Below are 22883 nucleotides of genomic sequence, written 5' to 3'. Positions count from 1 at the left end.
GTTCACTCGGAGTTGTAAAGTTTAAGAACAGAAAGAGCGTTGAAAACGTGGCTGGAACTGCACTGAATTGAAAGCAAATCTGCAAAGGCTATTATTTGCTAGCGATGGAGATCCTTATTAGATGAACACCGCGTGTGCTGTCTACTTCCTGTCTTCAACAGGTAATAACTTGGGCTACATTCGATTACAGTACACGATACCACTGTGACATTAGTTTGTTGTACGTGTGTGGCTTATAACAGAGGGGAGTCAAGTTGAATGCAGCTTCCAAAAGACAAAAAATTGCTGATTAAGATTTTATTAATTTTAATACAATCACACCGGCGTGAGGACGTTCAGCGAGTCATATCATCAGCTGCTGAATTCAGATCTGTGATTGCGTTTTTACATAGCTGCGCATTATATCACACATGATTCTTTGGGGCTTATTAAAGCATTGGCCAATCAGAGGTGTTCCGATGAGTCATCGCTGAAATGCCGGTGCTTCCTTCAGTCGCTCGCTGACTGAATACCTCTTTCTGGCGAATTCTCTCGTCAGAAACAACAAAGTGCAGATGTGTGTACGAGTCTTTAATTAAGATATTGATTTCACAGTGTTAACAATTTCAGTGATTTTAATGGGAGTTTCTGAGAGTGATTGAAATCTAGACTGTCAGTGAAAATGATCTTTAATAATGTAAATGTTATTTGCTCTCTTTCTGAACAATGAAAGATTAGTAGCAATATTTATATCACATTAACTTTCAATGTTAAATTCACATTTAATATAAAGTCAGTTGTATTAAAAATATGTTGTGGCATGACACCTATATCTGTTACTTAAGTAAACAGACAAGGTTTTATAATAAATTACATAAATTGGAGTAAAGGCTGATGAAATATATACATTTATACACACACACATACATTACATACATTTTATCTATATATCTAAATAAAAATAGGCTCAGTATATATGACCCAAAGTAACTAGTAACTAACTACTTGAGTAGATTTTTTATCCGATACTCTTTTACTCTTACTCAAGTAACTATTCAAGACTTTTACTTTTACTTGAGTAAATATTTCTAGAAGTACTTTTACTTTTACTTGAGTACAGTTTTTGGGTACTCTACCCACCTCTGTCAATGGTAAATAGTAAGGTCTCATATCCGCGGCTATAACGTAAATGAAGCCTTACCAATCGCGTGGTGATGTCTTTTGCCCTGTTTGAATCCGTTGGAAATGTCTGTCTAAATGCTGCGGGGATAGTTTTCATGCGTGTATGTTTCTCCTTTTTTCCGTCTTTTCCCAGATACTGACACACTAAGGTGATGTCGGCGTAAATGAGTTGACATGTTTCAAGTATTCCCGCTGGTGTTTTTTTTTTTTTTTTGTATTACCGCTGGTGTAGGCTACCCTAGATGCGACATATCATTGTTTTTTTTATCCACCACTCTCTTGCCATCGTTATTATAGCTTACAGGGAATCCAAAGTGCACCCAAACACCAGACCTGTTGGTTATTGGAGGATCTTCTATTTCTGGTCTGTTAAACGCATTGGCCATTTTGCAACGAGCCTTCAGCATGTATTACTGAGTGAGTGAGCGCCTGACTGAGTAGCCTAACATAAACATATAAGTTGGTGTTTTTTTCTTCTTCGGGGGTGTCAGGGGCGTTGCCTGTTACGTCGTTTGGGTTATTGGGCTACCTTGTTGAACGCATATTATATTTCACAATTTTTTTTATTTTCCAAATATAATTAATTAGTCCAACGGTTCAATAGGAATACGCGTATCGTTACACCCCTATAAATTAGTGCTGTCAGACGATTAATTGCCATTAATCGCATCCAAAATACACATACAGTATACATTTAAAAAATATTGACTATTATGTATTTATTTATATTTATATAATTTATATTATATATAAGTATATTTAATATATAAATTAAACATATACATGCTTGTGTGTGTATTGACATATACATATAACAAATATACACAGTACACACACATATTTTATGTAAACAAAAACTTTATTTTGCATGCAATTAATCACCATAAATCGTTTGAAAGCACTCATTAAATGTTTATAAATATTATTAATAATATTTAAATTCAAGTTTAATTGACAAATTTTATAATACAATAAAAGTATTTTATATCAACATAATTAAATGTTTTAATTTTATTTTTATTAACTATTTTTAAGCATTTTGGATTTTTGTTTATTTTATTTTTACACTGCAGGTCATAATGGGATGGCCTTCTTCGTCCTTTTAGAGCACACTTTGTGTTATGAGCCACCTATGATGCTTTAAAGTGTCGCTTTTTGTTGGCAGCTCACTGGGTTTTGGAACAGAGCTTCAGTATTTGTGCTCTCCGCAGTCTGTCAGCTCTTATTCAGTGCTCACGTTCTGGAGAAAGTGTCATATTGGGGAGGAAATTGCCTGCAGATGTTGGTGAGGTGCTTGAGAGAGAGGATGGGATGGTATGATCAGCCTGGAGGTTATTAGGCCAGGCAGCAGATGACTGCTTTCCTGACAGGAGTGAGAGAGAGACAGGGAGCTGTCCTGGGACAGGCCACACTCTACTGGTGAAAGAGCCGTTTTTCTTGTATCCAGGGCCTCCTGGCTGTCATGCTACTCTCCTCATTTGTTCCTCTGCTCCTTCATCCTGCTTTACTTTGGGATGACAGCTGGACGTCACGCAGATGCTGGGTGAATTAGTCCCAGAATGTCATCAGGTCTAGATCCCAGCACTGTTAATGGCCTAACCCAGTCAAAGGTGTCGAGATACATTTCCTTCTCCTCGTTGCTGTGGCTGACAGCAGCGCTGCTGTGTTTTTTCTGCTAAGTGAGGTTAGATTTCACTTGGGTTTAATGTTAAAGGGTTGTGGAGAACGCAGAGACAGGGTCATGGGCCAGATGATTAACAGTCATGTCATTTATATCACACACCCAAGTCTGCCATTTGTGTCAGGTTTAGCTTCAGACATTGAAGCTACATAAGCACAGAATACCTAAATAGAGTAGAGCAGCATTGGCTTTTTTGATCTTGTGTCAGCTCGATTCATGTTTTAATGGTTGTCGTCTGGCTTGTGTTTTTGTGTGGATCTTTGATTTATCTTTGACATCTGCTTGCAGTAAGTTTGATCAGGGTTTTTTAGACTTTCTCAAACAATGGACCAAAAAAGACATTTTGTGTTTACCTGAGACGAAAAATGTGAGCAATCATAAGCTATGATATTTTGGGGGAAATTAATTTTTTTATTAATATAATTTTATCATATTAATAAATAAATATATTTTTTTATTAATTTATTAATATATTTATAATTTTTAATACAATTTTTTTGCAGAGCGATCTCATCCAAAAAAGTTAAATTAAAATCACTTTATTTTTCACAATAGTGATTTTTTTTTCTCAGTTAATACTATTTTATAGAGTTGCATAAAATTAAATTAAATTAATCAAATATTTATATATATATATATATATATATATATATATATAATATGAATATTTATAATATATAATATGAATTTTTTTTTTTTTCAACTATGGAAAAATCATATATTTTCTTAAAGCTTGATGTGACCCTATGTTTACTGGTACACAATGCAATTTTACAAGATTTTTACAAGTACTTTGAGAAACACTGAGTAAAAATAGATGATGTCACATGCAAACTATAGCATTCGGTTAAACTTCTATTTCCTGACATTCATGTATATCGGTTGTAAACTTATAATTTCACATTAAAAATTAGTTATTTGACTACATATTAAATACCATTTTGCATTAGGAATAACACTGCAGAGAAAAATCCTTTCCTTCTTATTGTTTTAACCTCAAAAATGTTATATAATAAAAACGTTTATGAAGAAACCCAGTACCATACATCATTACCTGTTACAATGTCACCTTGGTACTCATGAGTCTTCAATATCCGCCTCAGTGTGGCATAACTCGCTCTGTATGGTAGACTTGGAGAAGCGGTGGTTTTCATCTCACAGCACAAAGCTTCCGGTGAAATTTCTTCCCTCTCTGCGGCCCAATACTCAAAGCTTCACGCTCAGCAGACAGCACAAGGCACGCCGCCATTTTCTCCTCAGAGCATCTGACTCTTAGCTCAGCGCTGGCTGGGCCTGTTTTTACTTCCTCTCTCTGTTTGTCTTTCCTCTTCTATCCATCTCAACACACACACACTCCTCCTTTCCGCAGAGCGGAGAGTGGGAGCTCCAGGCCTTGATTTGCCAACACATTTCCAATGATTAAAACGTAATTAGCGCTAGCGAGCGCCTCCTCCCTGGCTAATTTCGCTGCACGCTGTGACAGGCAGGCGGCCGGCGGCAGCGCGGCCCCAGTGGCAGATGGAGAAGCAGGCAGCAGGAGGGGAAAAACCATTTTGCCGCGCCATGGTTTGCATCAGAAAACCATCAGGATGCGCAGCTTTTTCTGTGGGAGGTGGGAGGAGAGGGAGAGAGAAAATGAGGGGGGACGAGGGAGGTGGGGCACGTAGCTCTCCGTGGCAGCGCATCAAATTGGCACTGTCAGAGCTGACCCTGGCAATGGTTGCCATTCTTCAAGCTGTCCCCCACCGCCACCCACCATAGCCTTACATCAGTGACTGCTAAATAAGAACAGATCTCTTTATGCGCTGTTTTCGAACATATTTTTGAAGCATATTTTCGGAGTGTTTGCTGTGTTTGGCTCGTAGCTGTGCTGGATTTAAACCACACATTTTTCATTGTGTTGGCCCTTCACCAGAGTGTGTCATGCAGGTTTGATGTGGGCTCCGAGGTTTTCGTTTTTGAGAAGTCTGGTTCAGCTCGGAGCCTCGGACGATGGCAAAAAACACAGCTCAGAAAACTATTGCTTTTGTTTCTTTATTGCCTGCCGTTGTTAGCCGCACTTACGAGGCCTGTGGGATTTGACTTCAAATAAGAAATGAAATGTATTTTGCTTGAAGATATTTTCATGTAAATACTCTCTTTGGAAGTTTGTCGTTGTAGATGAGTTGTTTAAAAACCAGCCAATCAAAGACTTTCATTCCAGTCCAGACTTTCAAGAACCCATGAAATTGTTTAAGGAGTGCTGTGTTGACATTTCTTGTTGTAACAAGATGTTGGCGACATATCAAAAGACTTTTCCCATTTCATATAGCCAGTGGACAAACCACAAAACATTGAAGGCATTGCCTTTTTGCCGTTTCCTTATTAAACAAATTGATAATTAGTATGAGCAAAGGTGCATAATGAACCATGATTCCTTAGTTTTCATGCTTCACGATTTTTAAAAAATATGAATAATTTTTGAGGTTTTTCGGGATGCTACACTGCTGCAGTACAGACTGCATCAACCCTACTAGTCTCATTCGGAGGCCTAATCAGCTCCTTACTCTTCCTCCTCCGCTGTATCTGAGGAGTGTGTGTCTAACTAAAGCAGATGGCTCTCCTGTTCCGCTGAGGCCATTGGCTGTTTTAATAAGCTTAACATGCTATATTGATCTGCAGCCAAGATCAATTGGAGAAGTGTTTGGCTTTGAAATTAACACCACACCAGAAAAAAAAGCAAGAAAAAGCTGAGATGGATTCCCAAATTAATCCATCCAATATGACTGTAATACCAAGTGTTTTAGAGGAATTAAATATGTTGGACTGCCCATCGTTATGCCAATCTCTTCTTATTTACTCTCGTCAGCATCCTTTACTGTTGTTTTCTTCAAACTTTATCAGTCCAGATGGATGTGTGCTTCTTCAGTCAATAATAAATATAACTTGAAATATTTTTGTTGAGTTATCTTATTTTATTTTTTGCCTTTTTTCCACTTTTAATAAATGAAATAGAACATTAAATGGTGGAGAGAAAGCCAGGGATGGAAAAAATGTCACTGGACTCGAACCTGCATCTTCCACATAAGCATGTTAAGCATATGCACTAAGCATTATGCCACGACTCAAACATTCTAATATACTTTGGATCACAACATGTAATTTTTTTTACAACATTACCTTTTTTGGTTTATTTGTGAAAAGTGCAGCTTTCTCCTGTTAAGGGCAAACAAGCTGCCTGCCCTTTCCTGCCAAATCTCATCTCAGCTTTTCCGTTACTTTTCCTTTTGCCACTATAAAGGTATTTCCGTCTGAACCCACCCTACCTTTCTCAATTTCTTCTCTCAGCACCAGTACAGAAATTTGCATACCTCTATTCTTGGAAAGTAGGAGCAGGAGAGAGAGAAAGAATAATAACAGCAATTTCTTCCCTTTCTCCACTTGCTGGCTAGCGAAGAGTGTCGTTTAGCGGCACCTGTGTTAGCGACAGGCACGCAAATGAGAAGCGAAAGAGAGCAGTTGATTAAATCATCAAGTCGCAGCGCAGAAAGTCAATTCTGCTCACTGTCTTCAATGATATCCTTTTATCCTGACGTAATGAGCTATGGCACTTTTGCATTGGGTAATGCGATGAGTTCTATTAGCGTGTTCCATTTGCTTCACAAGCAAGAGCGAGTCATTTCGTTCCTCTCATGTCTCCGAAATCAAATCGCTAGGCTGGGCGCAGGGAGCACTGACACGCCAATGGAGATGCCGACTGTGTTTTTATGGATCACAACACACTGAAAAAAGAAATTTTGCTCATTATTTTAACTCTTCATGAACCTTGGCTAGGTGAATGAGGGGGAGCCCCAGTCCTTTAGGAAAGCTCCATGCAGTCATGCATGTTAAATCGACTATTATGGCCCAGAATGGGAACAGAGTTAAATTCAGTTATATTCAGAAAGCTTCAATAATATGATACCGATTTTGTTTCAAAGCATTTTTACTGTAATGCTAACAGTATTAGCATGCTGGCACACACCAGAGCAGTAGGTTATTAACATCTGGTATGTGTGTGTTTATTGGTTATGTGTAATACATGAGCCCCGTATGTCTCGAATCCCATTGGACTGGGGCTGTAAATTGGATGATGCTCACCAGGCCCTGTATCAGGTCAGACGGGAGAGACTTGTGCCAGAATATACCCCCCCTTGCTGTTTCCCATCTTCTCACTTTCTGTCCCTAGCACTCAGTCCTTGCAGGAATACGGATCCCAGAGCTGTCAATCATTCAGGGCTGTCACAGGGTTAAGCTTTGCTTGGTGTAATTGGCCTTGAAGACCTTAGGCCCCGCCCCCTAGCAGGCCTTCATTAGGGAGTCCAAGCTCAAACCCTGAATGCATCTCCCCCAGCCAAGTCATCTGTGTGCTACTTGCTAATTAGCAGATAAAGAATTAAGTGGACCTTGAAATTGAAATTTGTCAGAAAGGCTTAAATTCATCATTTTAATATCATGCTATGTTTATTAATTTATTTGCCAATTATCAGTTGGTTTATTTTGCATGGAGACACCAATGCCTTCTGTTGTTTTGTCTTGCATTTGTTTTTGGGGTTTTTTCTATTCCTTCAGTGTAATGTCTGTAATATTAAATGTGGTTCTTTTCAGTGAATCAAAAACATACAGTGCGATCAGTTTAGCCCACTTCTGAAAACAAATGACTCTATGAACTGGCTTTTTTTGTGTGAATCCAAAGCATGCAGTTCTACCAGAGTAGCTTGATTCTGAAATTGAATGACTCATATGAACGGTTTCTTTTTACTGAATCCAATTTATATTATAGAGCACCTAAAGTGTAGTCTATTTCATGAACGAATCACTCATATGATTATTTTTAGTGAATCAAAAACATACAGAGCATCCAGTGTAGCCTAATTCATGAACAATTGACTCTTATGAGCCAGTTCTTTTAAGTGAATCAGAAACACAGTGTATTCCAGCATAGCCCATTTTAAAAATTAATGACTGTTATGAACTGATTCTTTTTGTTGACTAAAAATCATACAGTGTGGCCAGTGTAGTCTGATTCATGAACAAATGACTCCAATCAGTTTTTTTAGTGATCTAAACACGACCTATGTAGTTGAAATAGCAAAATAAATGTCAGTTCTGAGCTTGTTCTTATAATTAATAGTTCAAAATATGCTTTGAATGAATCTTAAACTGCCCTTTCTAATTTACAATTTATAATGCTTACATGAATCAGAATCAAATCTAAATCATGTAAAATGGAATCTAAATGAATCAGGAAATCGGTATCTATACAGAATCCTAACAAAAATGGAATTCATTTAGTGTTAGCTATTTTTGACCAAAGTAATTGATTCACTGGATTTCAGGGTTGATTTCATGAGCAAAATGCACAGCTATTTCTGTAAACAGTCAAACTCTGTGCACAGAAGAAGATTAAGCAGTGGACTGACAGCTGTATCTAGCTGCAGTGTGTCTGTGGCCTATGAGATGTGAAGATAGTTGAACTCATACTCTAGTTGCTGTCGGGGAGAAAAAACCCTGCTGGTTGTAATAGGCAGATGTAATGAGGCCTGGCCACTGAGTGAGATAAGAACAGCCTTTTCCTGCTTAGACTTTTATTACTGTGCTGATGAGCTGTGCAGTGCGAGACTGCCCAAATCAGATTTCCACTTCATAATAGCTTTACATTTAAAAGCAAAAAAAAAAAAAAAAGCTCCATCACATCTAGCAGATTCTACACTGTTCTAATGTGTCCTTTTTCTTTGTCTTGCAGTGTGAGAGCGAGAGTGACCAAGAAGACAAGGTAAGACTGGACCTTATTATTTTGGTTACAAGACAACTATGCATGTAGGAAATCTCAATGTTGAAATGTTTTATAATGCTGTCTCTTATCCTAGCATAATATGCATAGACAACTACAAACCCCCGTTTTAACAGCGATTATATCACTGGAGGTCACGCACTCACTGTGGAGTTTGTTTCTGGAAATCGTTGCTGTTTTTAGCTGACAGATCAGCTCTCCCATTTTCTGCATCATATCAACACTAGCTTGCATAAATCATTCGTGCATTGCCTCTGGTTGCTTTGATGGAAATGTGTTTTTACCTTGCTCTTTGGTTATACTTGCAGTACAAAAATAAAATACATAAAAGTATATGTATTAATAATTAATAATAAAATTTAATAAAAATATTATTATTAATGTATTATTATTATTATTATTATTATTATTATTAATGTATTTATTATATACTTATTTATTAATTAATTTAAATCTCCAACTGACTGATAGAATTTACTTAATAAAATGTAAATACATTATTAATCATTTTAATTATATTACAAAAATATTTTTTATAATTGATTATTATTATTATTGTTAGTGTTATTATATATAATTTATTTAAAAAATTAAAAAAAATAAACTGTACTGAATTGTGCTTTTCACAGATTCCAAGAACTGTTAGGAAATGCAAAGCTAGTTAGTAGTAGCAGCTGTAGTATTAGGGTTATTAATACCACGTTACATCATATAGCGCTTCTAAAATTATCTTTATTCTTTTTTAATCAAACTTGAATCAATGAGAATCCAATATTAGACTCTACTTAAAAGTGTGTTTCTATTTAATTAGAATTACCATCTTGTTAATGACTGTGAGAAGGCCTTAATTAACTCTGTATTAATTATGAACGACTAAATGGTAGACGAAATTTGAAAAGAGCCATTACGAGCTTCACAAGTTACATTTTACACATATTACCATGTAGCAATTCCTACAGATTTATTTAAGGTAAAACCCACAGGACATAGGGTATGATAATTTATGTTAGGTGGAGCTGAATTATTATATCAGTCATATTTATAGTGTAATTATAACAAAATGAGGCTATTATTTAAAGGTATGAATTTAATTTAACACTAGGCTCTAGGCTAACTTTGATGCAAGCTATGAAAAGATTGACAAAACACATCGCACCACTTATATAACTGTCTGCCGAACATCAGCATGATTACACGAAAATATTGTTTTGTTCACTCTTTTTGAATGTTCCTCATTTGTTGTTTTAAACCCGTGGTTGTTTGATGACGACGAGTTGAATTAGCCATCTCAGTCAAAGCCCTTTTGTTGTGGCATGGCAGAGATGTGCGGCGTAAGACATTAATCGCTGCGTTCCTGCTTCTCATTATTCCTCTAATGATTTCCACAATGTCATGTCATTCTCTCTGCCTTTGATTAATTATGTCAAAACAATGGAAGGGTTTAGTAGGTAAACAAAGAAACAAGAGCTCTCTTTTTCAAACGCACACACATTTGCAAACACTTCTTCAGAGGGACCTCTTTCTGTCAATAGCTCTTAAAATGGGTTTACAAAACCGTGAGCATGTTGAGCTGCGTTAGCAATAAGCGACAAATCAGGGATATTTTCACATGCTTTTTCTCTGTGGGAATGAATTCAGTAGCTCTTTCCCCTGCAATAGCGGTTACGGTACAGTATATATTCAGCAGCCATAGGGGAGGACAACTTGTCACATTAATGGGTCAGTTCTATTCATCCACAGACAAACTGTCTCTTTTTATTCTCCTCCGGCCCAAATCAGGAAATGAAAAAAGACACTCTGGAGAAATCACTTTCTGACTTCAAGAATGATAAGAACGGGGCTTTTTTTCCTCCCTTTATCCCTTAAATGACAATGCATGTTCATATTTCTTAACCCATTTATCAAAATGCCCCACAGGAAGTGATGTCACAATTGTATATCCTGTGATACAGCTACAGTCAACATCCCATCACCAGTTCAATTGGCAAACCTCCAAGTAAAGCATCATTTTTTCAGAGCGAAACTATATATTTACTGTAATATTTTATGAATATGTCAAATATATTGATAATTGTTTTGTAATGTTTATACATTTGATTTGAAAAAGAATGACTTTATAGATATGTGAATATATTTTTAAAGTATTTAATGACATATATTATTATATCCACATTTTCATTTTTATATTATTAAGATTATTCCTAAAATAATTTTAGTAATATTAATAAATTAGTAATATGTACTAGCTTTACACGGAGGCTTAATTCTTACAGTTTATTAATATAAATATTTATTAATTTATATTATTATTTTCTTAATTTAAAAAAAATTATAAATGTAAAAACAATTGTATAACAATTGTTTAATTAAATTATATATATATATATATATATATATATATATATATATATATATATATATATATATAGCATTTATTATTATCAAATGTTTAATTTCAAGTGATTGAATTTTAAGTCATTTTAATTAGAACATTTTATATTTTTAATGATAATAATAATAATAGTTCAATTAATATGAGTTATATTGTAAGATATATTATTTTCTATAATGCCAAATAATATATATTATTTATAAAATATTTTCATATGAAGGCTTCAAATGGAGGCTTACTGTAATTATGTAAGCAATTATTTTCTTTCTCTTAAGTAATTTACTCTGTAATGATGCATAACATGCAGGTTTGATGAATTAGAATAATTAATGCAATGGTGTTTTAATAATTAAAATATTATGTTAACATTAAATGCTAATGAATCTACCAAGTTGCTGTTTTTCTTAAAAGGGCATTGTTAATGTTAATGTGAAGCTGTGTGTGTTTGTGAGTGGGGACATGTTGCATGAAGTGTGAGAGTGTTTAATGGCCTTTTGACATCTCGTTAGTGTTAGCTGGAGCAGACGAGAGATTTATTAAATGGTATGGACTGTACACTGTTCATCATGCAGGCCGGGCCTATTCCAACTGGAACACAGCCCTAGTCTTGCTGTCTGCCCTCTCTGGCTTCCTCTCATCTCGCTCTCCCTCTCCTGCTGCTGGATGAATTGGCAGAACAGTGTCCAGAATGCTCTAAAAGCGTTTGACTGGCCCTGGCAACTGTGGCTGGCCTCCACCTTCCAGGCTTTTGGCTCCACTTCGGTCCCTGGATGCCCCTGCTACTTTTGTTCTCTCTCTCACTCTCCTTCTCTCAGTGTTCCAGGGATCTTGTTCTCGCTTCTCCCCACAACCTGCTCACCCGCCCAACCCCAGGCCCCCGCCCCCTGCCCTGAATTGTGTGCAGAAGAAGTGTCTGTTATTAGAGACAGCAGGTAGGACCCTGTCTTCTCATTACCAGCCGCTCATGGGGGATTATTACGTCTGCTGTGGACGGCAGAGAGCAAGCGAGAGAGATTCCACCACCTGACGGCTGTTTGATGTTCCGCAGCTGCCCGGATCCAATAACGTCCCCTTTTCATGGTGCAGTTAACACTTACAGGTCTGCCCCATCTGAGAGCGTTTAAAGACCATTGAGGCTCAAGTGAATCTGTGCCGACGACCAGCAACAAATCAGCACATGTGCTCAGGCTTAGTGCCTCTCTACCCTCAGAATCCCTCTTTATGTCTGAGCCATGGTGCAGTGGGTTACACATGTGCTCTTAAGCCATTGTAGGTTCAGGTTTATGTATGACCAGCATAATGTCTCCCCGTCTCATTTTACTAATCTGAAAAGCTTGATTTTTATATCAATAATAAGTGTCTGTGTGTGTGTGTGTGTGTGTGTGTGTGTGTGTGTGTGTGTGTGTGTTTACATAGATATTTATTAGAAATATTATTTAATTTTCATTAAATATTTTTTCGCAGTTTTATTTACTTGGACATATACTAGAAATAATATTTATAATTTTCATTAAAGGTTTTCTTTACTTTTTACTCATGGATGGATAGATATTTTCTGAAAATAATATTTATAATTTTCATTCATTCAGACAGACAGACAGACAGACAGACAGACAGATTATCATATGGGGTACATCAGGTGATTATGAACATTTATTAATAAACATAGTGCCTTTCACTATGAATAATTAATGCTTTTAAACCACTTTATAATCCCAGCATAAGCATTACAATCTTGAAGCAACATGTTTAATGCTAAAACCCATTAAATACACCACTGAAACCTTTGAGAGCACAAAGCGTGCTGAAAAATGGTTTTATGTGTCCTAATCAATTATCAGCCCATTACCTTTAAGAGGTAGATGGAGATGACAAATCGCACAAGGATGGACAGATTAATCTTAAGTACCTTTAAAGCGCCCCACCTTTGGCTCTAAATTAACGTCCTCTTGTGTTTTAATGCACTTGATGAGGCCTTAAAAGGGAAAATAAGAGGACCTTTATCGCTGAACTCTTTTAACTCCCCTCGCCCCCTCGCTCTTCTCATGGGCCTGTGTATCTTCCCCCATCTGTGTGTGGCCAAGGGCAGAGGATGCCATTTAAAAAGCAGTTGCAGATTTATCAGCGGCGAAGTGCGGTAATTTCACTCATTCGAGACCTGCGCTTTTAAGAAACTGTGTACATCCTTGACACAAAACCATGATCGTACATATGGGCCATTCTACAGCATTGGTACAAAGACAGAGTTGGAAACGTCTTGAAAAAAATGTATCTTTTGCCAAAATAATTTTATGCATATTGTATTATATCCAAGGTAAACATTTCTAGTAATTGTGCAGTTAATGCTTATTTTGTATTTTCAGAAAGTTTTGGAATATTCTCCGCAAATTTGTCACTACTGAAACTCTGTAATAATAATTTAACTAGAAGGGTTATAATGACCAATGAAGATTTTGCTTACATCTAGATTGTAAATATATATTTTTGCTATTTTACTCAAATTTGTCAGAGGTAAATCCATTACAATTAATATTTTTGACAATATTTTAAGTGTAATTTATGAGATTTGTTGTATTTTGAATCAATTTTTTCTTTATAAAAGGCAAAAAGATGATTATACTGATTCCAAAGTTTCAAAGGATTCATTATCTTAAATTTACATTGAACCAAAAAATATGAAAACATCTTAGTTGATAATTCACTATACTTTATTTTTTACAAAACCCAAGTTTCGGTAGTGACAGTAATGCTAAAATAATAAAATACTAAAACAAAAAAATACATAATTGTACTAAAATTTTATTTCCCCAAAACATGATGACTATGTGTTCCTTTTTGTCACAACTGAAATGAGTAGTGACAATTCTATTGAATAACACCCAAAAAAAACAAAGATGTCATTACAGAAACTCCACCAATTCTGTAGAATGTAAACGCCCCAGCTACCTATTCTCTGCTTTTTCCACCTTATCCGCCTCTTCTCTTTTCGTCTTCAGACGATGTTTGCCCTGAAGCGGTTGGAGGAGGAGGAAGAGGAGAGGCACATTAGTTTCTCCATCACTCAGCCAGAGCACTGGCACATAAAACGTTTTTTTTTTTTTTTTTATCTCCTCGCCACACTTCCATGCGGTGAAACGGGGTGGGTAATAAAGCTCCACAAGCAAGTTGTCAGCAGTAAAAGATTATGTGTTTTGCCCTCCCTGCATCTGAAATAAGCAAGCAGAGGGGTGTTTACAGGCTTGAGTGGGCGCTCGTGAGGCTGGGACAGAGGCTGATTGCTGTAGAGTGGCCCGTCAGCCCGTGATTTGTCACATACTTCATCATCTCCGTCACTCCGCTGAGCGTTGTCATAGCTAACGTATCGCCCTGCATTTGTACTGGCTCATGTAGGAAATTTGTATTTACTTTAGGGTTTGGAGGAAGCGGCGGGGGGAGTGGTGTAATTTGTTCCTCGTGGGTAATGTGACCCTGAGTGGAGCAGGATCATGGGTTAGTTGAAGTGATATTTTCCGGTAATGGTAGTCGTACATCACGGCTGTCAGATAGAGTTAGGAGGCATGCACGTAACAGCTCCATTTCAGCCACTGCAAGCATCTGGGATTATTTTCCATAACCAAGTATGACATGACCGCTCTGCGTAGTGCATTAAATTTTTACTGGCTTTTCTTCCTTCGCTCCGTCTTTCCCTCCCTCTCTTTTCTCCCCCAGCCGGGTCAGCAGCGTTTCCCCTGAGCTGACTGGGGGACTCTGGGCTGGCAGGGTGATTGATGCTCGGGAGACTCGGTGTCCCCTACTTCAGCACTGACACGTCTCCGTCATTTTATTTCTAATGACGTGTTTATTTCTTTAATTTCTTTCTTATGGTCGCTGGCTATTTTGATCCTTGTTATTTCCAGGCAAGGTCAGCGCTGTAAATGCCAGAGCTGTGGGAGACGGATCACGTGTGTCTGTGTGTTGAAGGCTAATCGCCGGGATCCTAGGGGCGGGTGGGCAGGCAGCGCTCATTATAGGGGCCTACCGCCAAAATTATGTGACGACCTTACAGGCCCTCTGACTTGCCAGACAGCAGAAGGATTTAGAGGGAGAGAGAGCAGGGTGATGCATGCTGCTTGATGGATGGGCAGGTCAGCAGGCTGTGTAGTTACACACCACCCCCTCACCCCTGGCCGTCCCTCTCATTCCTGCATTATGGGAGAAAGAGTGTAGCCCACTTATTGCGCTGGTGGAGTGCTGCTATTTGATTGACACCAATTAAACAGACCTTCTTTGTGTTTGAGAACAGCATTATATGGGGACTGAAGGCTACTGGTGTACTATATATATATATATATATATATATATATATTAGGGGTGTAACGGTTCACAAAATTAACGGTTCGGTTCGATACGATACACTGGTGTCACGGTTCGGTACGTTTTAGATACAGCAAAAAGAAAAAATTGGAAGATAAATTTCCTTGATTTTTAAAAAATGTTTTATTTATTAAAACTAACAAAGTATGTTTTTTTTTTTTTTTTACATTGAACAATGATGGAGCTATTCTTTACCCATCTTCTATGGTGTTTTCTTAGCAGCATACTGTATAAAACAAAAACAGCTCCTTATAAAAAAAAATGAAAATGTTATATTATTTATGAACAAATACAAAGATGTAACTTTTTATATGGAACTCTATAACTCTTTATATTGAGTGTGTTTTTACTCAATTGGTTCTCTATAGGGCTTATGTTTTTTTTGAACAAAGCAGGAATTACGGTCTGTCTGAAATGGGCTCGTGAAGGAATATTGTAACAGGGCTCAATTACATTAAGCATGTTCTTAAAACCTACGTTTTCCACTTCACACCAAACGCGAATAGAGCGTCTGGCGCGAATGATTTCAATGTTAAGTCAATGCAAAGGCGCGTTTACGCGCGTCTGGAGGTCTCGCGGCGCGAATGGGGCGTTAAGCGCGGCGCGGAAGACGCGAATTCGCCTCATTCGCGCGTCGACGCGCGAATAGAGCGCTTTGCGCGAAACGCGCGTTATCGCGAATGGTGCTTTTTGTGCATTTAGCATTTGACGCGAATTCGCGTCTGCCGCCCGAGTTGAAAAAATTTAACTTTGGCATCAATTCGCGCCGCGTTAACCAATCAGGAGCCTGCTAGAAGTCACTCATTCAACAGTATGTTCCTGCAGCCTCCGGTTGTGCAGGAATACCCTTCTCCACTCATTCAACAATGAGGAACGACTGATGTTGTCAGTGAGCAGTCAACCGGAGCTCACTCAGTACGCGCTGAAGGCTCGTTGCAAAATGGCCAATGCGTTTAACAGACCAGAAATAGAAGATCCTCCAATAACCAACAGGTCTGGTGTTTGGGTGCACTTTGGATTCCCTGTAAGCTATAATGGTGATGATAGAATGGATGGTAAATAGTAAGGTCTCATATCCGCGGCTATAACGTAAATGTAGCCTACCAATCGCCGTGGTGATGTATTTTGCCCTGTTTGAATCCATTGGAAATGTCTGTCTAAATGCTGCGGGGATAGTTTTCATGCGTGTATGTTTCTCCTTTTTTCCGTCTTTTCCCAGATACTGACACACTAAGGTGATGTCGGCGTAAATGAGTTGACATGTTTCAAGTATTCCCGCTGGTGTTTTTTTTTTTTTTTGTATTCCCGCTGGTGTACCCTAGATGCGACATATCATTGTTTTTTTATCCACCACTCTCTTGCCATCACCATTATAGCTTACAGGGAATCCAAAGTGCACCCAAACACCATGTATATATATTAGGGGTGTAACGGTACGTGTATTCGTACCGGACCGTTTCGGTACAGGGGTTTCGGTACGGTGCACATGTGTACCGAATGACAGAGTGCAATATTTTGTGCGCGGAACAAGTACATTTTCGTGTTTCCAAACGAACATATTAAGTGGCGGAAGTCTCCGCGTTCAGCGCAAATCCCGCCCTGCAGCTGATTCTAGGCCGGTGACACACTGGCTGCGTGGCGTTTTTAATTCAGCTCCCATGTTAACAGGGAACACGCAAACGCGTGCATGCTAGAAATAGAACCGACGCCTATTTTTCACGCAAGACACGCTAGCGTGTTGGAAGCGTTTCCAGGCAAAATATAATAGGAAAATATGTTTATATGTCATTTTGTACACAAATACATATTAGTTCATGACATTTTGATGTTTGAAAGTCTATAGGTTGACATAAATTCAGATATAAATGTAATTTAAAAAATAAATAAATAATTATCGATTTTCAAATATTGCACCTGTCAAACATAGTATATTTTGCCGTCAAAACTGTTGACGGTGTCCTTTATCAGTAGGCTTTATATTTATGCTCAACATGAAGTATAGATATTGTTGTCATGAAGACAAGAGCCTGGTCTGTCGGTGGCCTCCCTGTCACCTACAGCGGCAGGCACGGCACGGTTCTGGTGAAGCAGGCCTACAAGCTGGGATTGGTAATGCTGCACTGTAATCATAGTTATTTATTTATATTTTACATTATATTTTATTATATGATATTGGTTTGAGACTGAGAGTATTTTATTTAGAGGAGAACTTTGCAGCAGTATTTTATTTCTTATTCTTTTTTTTGTTTTATATATATTTAATTAAAAAGTATTTTTTTAAAAAGTGTATAGTAATAAACAACCTGCAGTTTAATGTTTGCATTTCTTTGCCTTACTGTACCGAAAATGAACCGAACCGTGACTTTAAAACCGAGGTACGTACCGAACCGTGATTTTTGGGCGGCAGTGGCTCAGTGGTTCATGTCGGTTGTCTACAAACCGGAAGGTTGGTGGTTCAATCCCCGGCTCCACCTGACCAAGTGTTGAGGTGTCCTTGAGCAAGACACCTAACCCCAGCTGCTCCCGACGAGCTGGATGGCGCCTTGAATGGCTGACACCGCAGTCGGTGTATGAATGAGTGTGTGAATGGGTGAATGTGAGCCAACTTGTAAAGCGCTTTGGATGGCCATGTGGTCTGTTGAAAGCGCTATATAAATGCAGTCCATTTACCCTTTTTTTTACCATTTACCATTTTGCATACCGTTACACCCCTAATATATATATATACATATATATATATATTAGGGGTGTAACAGTTCACAAAATTCATGGTTCGGTTCGATACAATACACTGGTGTCACGGTTCGGTTCAGTACGGTTCGGTACGTTTTAGATACAGCAAAAAGAAAAAATTGGCAGATAAATTTCCTTGATTTTTATTTTTTTTTTTATTATAAACATAATATAAAGTAATATAAATAATAAAAATATAAAGTATTTTTTACATTGAACAATGATGGAGCTATTCTTTACCCATCTTCTATGGTGTTTTCTTAGCAGCATACTGTATAAAACAAAAACAGCTCCTTATAAAAAAAAAAATGAAAATGTTATATTATTGTAGTAGTTATGAACAAATACAAAGATGTAACTTTTTATATGGAACTCTATAACTCTTTATATTGAGTGTGTTTTTACTCAATTGGTTCTCTATAGGGCTTATGTTTTTTGGAACAAAGCAGGAATTACGGTCTGTCTGAAATGGGCTCGTGAAGGAATATTGTAACGGGGCTCAATTACATTAAGCATGTTCTTAAAACCAAGTTTTCCACTACAGAGTAAATAAGGCGCTCGCTCACTCAGTACGCGCTGAAGGCTCGTTGCAAAATGGCTAATGCGTTTAACAGACCAGAAATAGAAGATCCTCCAATAACCAACAGGTCTGGTGTTTGGGTGCACTTTGGATTCCCTGTAAGCTATAATGATGATGATAGAATCAATGGTAAATTGTAAGGTCTCATATCCGCGGCTATAACTTAAATGTAGCCTACCAATCGCCGTGGTGATGTCTTTTGCCCTGTTTGAATCCGTTGGAAATGTTTGTCTAAATGCTGCGGGGATAGTTTGTTGCGTGTATGTTTCTCCTTTTTTTCGTCTTTTCCCAGATACTGACACACTAAGGTGATGTCGGCGTAAATTAGTTGACATGTTTCAAGTATTCCCGCTGGTGTTTTTTTTTTTTTTTTTTTTTTCTCGCTGGTGTACCCAAGATTCGACATATCGTTGTTTTTTTATCCACCGCTCTCTTGCCATCACCATTATAGCTTACAGGGAATCCAAAGTGCACCCAAACACCAGACCTGTTGGTTATTGGAGGATCTTCTATTTCTGGTCTGTTAAACGCATTGGCCATTTTGCAACGAGCCTTCAGCGTGTATTACTGAGTGAGTGAGCGCCTGACTGAGTAGCCTAACATAAACATATAAGTTGGTGTTTTTTTCTTCTTCGGGGGTGTCAGGGGCGTTGCCTGTTACGTCGTTTGGGTTATTGGGCTACCTTGATGAACGCATATCATTATATTTCACAATTTTTTTTTATTTTCCAAATATAATTAATTAGTCCAACGAACCATATTTCGTTCTGTATTGACACGGAGTTTTTTTTAAGCAGAATTTGATGAGAATTTGATGCAGTTGCAGATACCACAGAGAGTAAAAGAAACACTAGGCGGGAGGCGCTGAAAAGCGCGCTGTTTTTGCATCCCTGATATCTACAATTTCCTCCAACAACAGCCATGTTATCACATAAGCACAATTTACCCTTGAAAAAAGTCAGTGATCTTTCTTTTTCCTCTTTTTCTCTCCATGTGCAGGATTCCAAATTAAGAAACATAATATTAGCTTCTTTACCAAGCTCTCATGTACATTCATGCTCAAATCACATTCACTTTAATCAACTCACAGACTTTAATTAAGTCCTGGTTACCTTTCGTAATCACTGACTGGACAAGTAACGTTAGGTTGTTAAGCTAGCTTTGAATAACTAGTCTAGCTGCTCATTCTGCTGTTAGCTGGCAGATCATTTGGCTTCATATACATAAGTTACAGCTAGCAAGAAACGTTGACAAACGTAACGTTACTCTTCTAATCATTACACTGGGTATCTAGTTAATGCAACTTTTGATATAGGAACTCGAACTCCTAATATTTTACTATAAGCAATTATGGAGATATAAACACAATCGATGCACTTACAGGATTTTCTTTCAGGATTTCATGAGGTCTCTTTTTGCCGTGTTCATCTAGTACGTGTCTGCGCGAGCACCACAACAATCTGTGATGCTGAACTCACATCTAGCTAATAGCTGCCCCGATTTCTGCCTCGCGCTAGGAAATAAATTAACTACTGTTATAAATACAAAACATCACTAAAACCTATAATTTTCACTATAATTTTTAATGTTAAAATATATTTGTTGGGGACCCCCCAAAATCCAAAAATGAATTCTTATGGGGGGGTCCCTAATGACTTATGGAGGGTCCGGGAACCCCCCCCCCCCCCCCCCCCAGACCCCCCTCATTTCGAACCCTGTATATATATATATATATATATATAGTCTTCTTTTATTAATACTATTTGAAAAAAAAGACAGTTATTTATTTATTTTCTATTTCCCCCAATCATAGCCAGGTTATATTTAGTTATAATTATATTAATCATATAACTATTTATATAATTATATTACTAAGTACAGTACATCATTTAAGATTTGTCTGATTAGGCCTGTATTAGGTGCAGATTATATTAATGCATTTTATTTGTTTGTTTGTTTGTTTAGAATAATAATACAAGTAATAATAGCTATTATTTATAATTGTTATTTTAGTTATTATAGATAAGTAAAACTAAAACAATATAAATTGTTACCTGAAATAAAATAAACATTAAATGAAATTAATCAAATATAAACTTAAAATATGAAACTTATTTTCATTGAAAATTTAAATTCATGTAAATTATTTTCTCATTTTCTTTTTAATATTCTTTTTTTAATGTTTTTTTTTTATTTGTATTTTTTACTTCCCTTTATTATAGGCAGGTTATAATTACTTATAATGATATTAATTATATGACTAATTCTATATTTATATAATTAAATACATTAGTTTATCATCAGTATTAGATGCAGATGACATTACGGCATTTTATTTATTTGTTTGTTTTTTAATATAATAATAATAATAAAAACTTTTTCCCAGTGGTTTAACAGTAGTTTAGCTGTACTAAAATAACTAAAACTGAAACAGACATAAACTATAAAGACATTTTAAAAAACTATTACTAATAGAAATGACAAAAACTAAATGATGTTACTACTAAACTAACGTTACAACTAACTAAAATAAAAAAGGAAATAAATAATAAAAAAGCTCAGTAGTACAATGATAGCACTGCTATATATTATCTAAACTCGAATTATTTTGACATTATAAATACATTATTAATGTCTGTATAATATTAAAAAATAAATAAATAAATAAATAAAAAAATAAAAAAATTATATCAGCTCATTTATATAAAATATTTAATGTAGACAGCAAAGCAATTAAAGCATTATATTAGCAATAATTATTATTGATAGAAAACTCAACAGTTTGTGTATGTGTGGGTGTGTGTGTGTGTGCGTGCGTGTGTGTGTGTGTGTGTGTGTGTGTGCTTGTTTTCTAGTGGAAATGGTGACTTGCAGCTATTGTTTGTACTGAGCATAAGCAGAGAGGCATCAGAGTGCCTCAAGGCAGTCAGTAATGACCCCCACCGACCCTTACTTGCTAACACACTCACACACACATTTACACACTCTTTCTCCTCCATCTCCCCCAGCAGGCAGAGCCTCATTCTGTCATGCTGTATATCTGGGCACTAACGCTCGCCTCTAACATGTGGACAACGATCAACTTGTTAGTGTGGATTCAGCATTTCCTTTTCCCTAAAGCCATGATGAGCCTTGCTGATGCCTCCAGATTCTTTACACACAATCGCATGAGAGCACTTGACGGCTCTTTAGTCCCTGAGGAGAGCTCAGTGTTCTGGGAGGACCACTGTGTGCTCTTGCCATTAGGGACACAACCTCGTAGCATGGGACCTACAAATTCAATACTATATTTTTTGTCCCTGCAACCTCCTGTCTGAACTCTTATGGATAGGGATGGACAGTAGCCCTGCCACGACATCACATGTGGTCCTGGTGATTCCTTCATTCTTTTCTCATAAACTGAATTTTATATATCTAATCAGGCACTTGGAGATGGAAAAAGGGTCAAGATCATTCTTGATTAGTTGTGTAGCAACCCACTCAGTGAAAAGGCATTACTTTTTTCCTCTGAGCAAACACTATTATTTCCAGTATAGCATAGAGAGGCTGTGTGGAATTGAATCGCACACAAAAGAAAGGTTATTCTGGAGAAATAGCGCAGTGACTTCTTTGATTTTAAGTTTTTATGTTGCCTTTCAACCCAAGGCATAAGATATTTTACACTTTCCATTAACAGATGTTCCCGAGAGCCCTCGACCTCAGCATTCATTTGCACAAGCCAATAAAAGGTAATAATGCACCTGTGTGAATCAGACAAGGTTGCCAAGTCCTTGAAATGGAATTGAAGGGAAACATCCCTTGTGATTTATGATAAAGTGGCAAAGATTTAGGTGAAAATGATTTGATCAGTGTTGCAAACAACATCAAAGTAAGGTATAATGCAAGTAAACACAGGCACATGAATTATCAGAATGTATTTAATATAATATAATATAATATAATATAATATAATATAATATAATATAATATAATATAATATAATATAATATAATATAATATAATATAATATAATATAATATAATATAATTAGTGTTGTCAAAATTAGCATATTAAAGCCGGCGATTAATTTTTCCAGTTTAACAGTGTTAAAAATATTTAACACAGGGGTGGAGGTAGTTGGCCACCCCACTCGCAACTGCTGCTTTTTTTTTTTTTTGACAAGAATTGTTTA

General features: G+C 37.0%; 1 protein-coding gene across 4 annotated transcripts in view; it reads left to right on the top strand.

Annotated features, from left to right (window-relative positions):
* The window catches only part of auts2a (activator of transcription and developmental regulator AUTS2 a), a 395578-nt gene that overhangs the window by 252358 nt on the left and 120337 nt on the right, over nt 1-22883 (top strand). For all 4 annotated transcript variants that reach the window (XM_059539305.1, XM_059539304.1, XM_059539303.1 and 1 more), the window contains one exon: nt 8607-8636. In XM_059539305.1, coding sequence (XP_059395288.1) covers nt 8607-8636 — 30 coding nt within the window. The remainder of the gene's footprint in view (nt 1-8606; nt 8637-22883) is intronic.

Source organism: Carassius carassius, chromosome 45 (assembly GCF_963082965.1).
Source record: "Carassius carassius chromosome 45, fCarCar2.1, whole genome shotgun sequence".
Lineage (NCBI taxonomy): Eukaryota > Metazoa > Chordata > Actinopteri > Cypriniformes > Cyprinidae > Carassius > Carassius carassius.
This window is presented reverse-complemented; position numbering and strand designations above follow the sequence as displayed.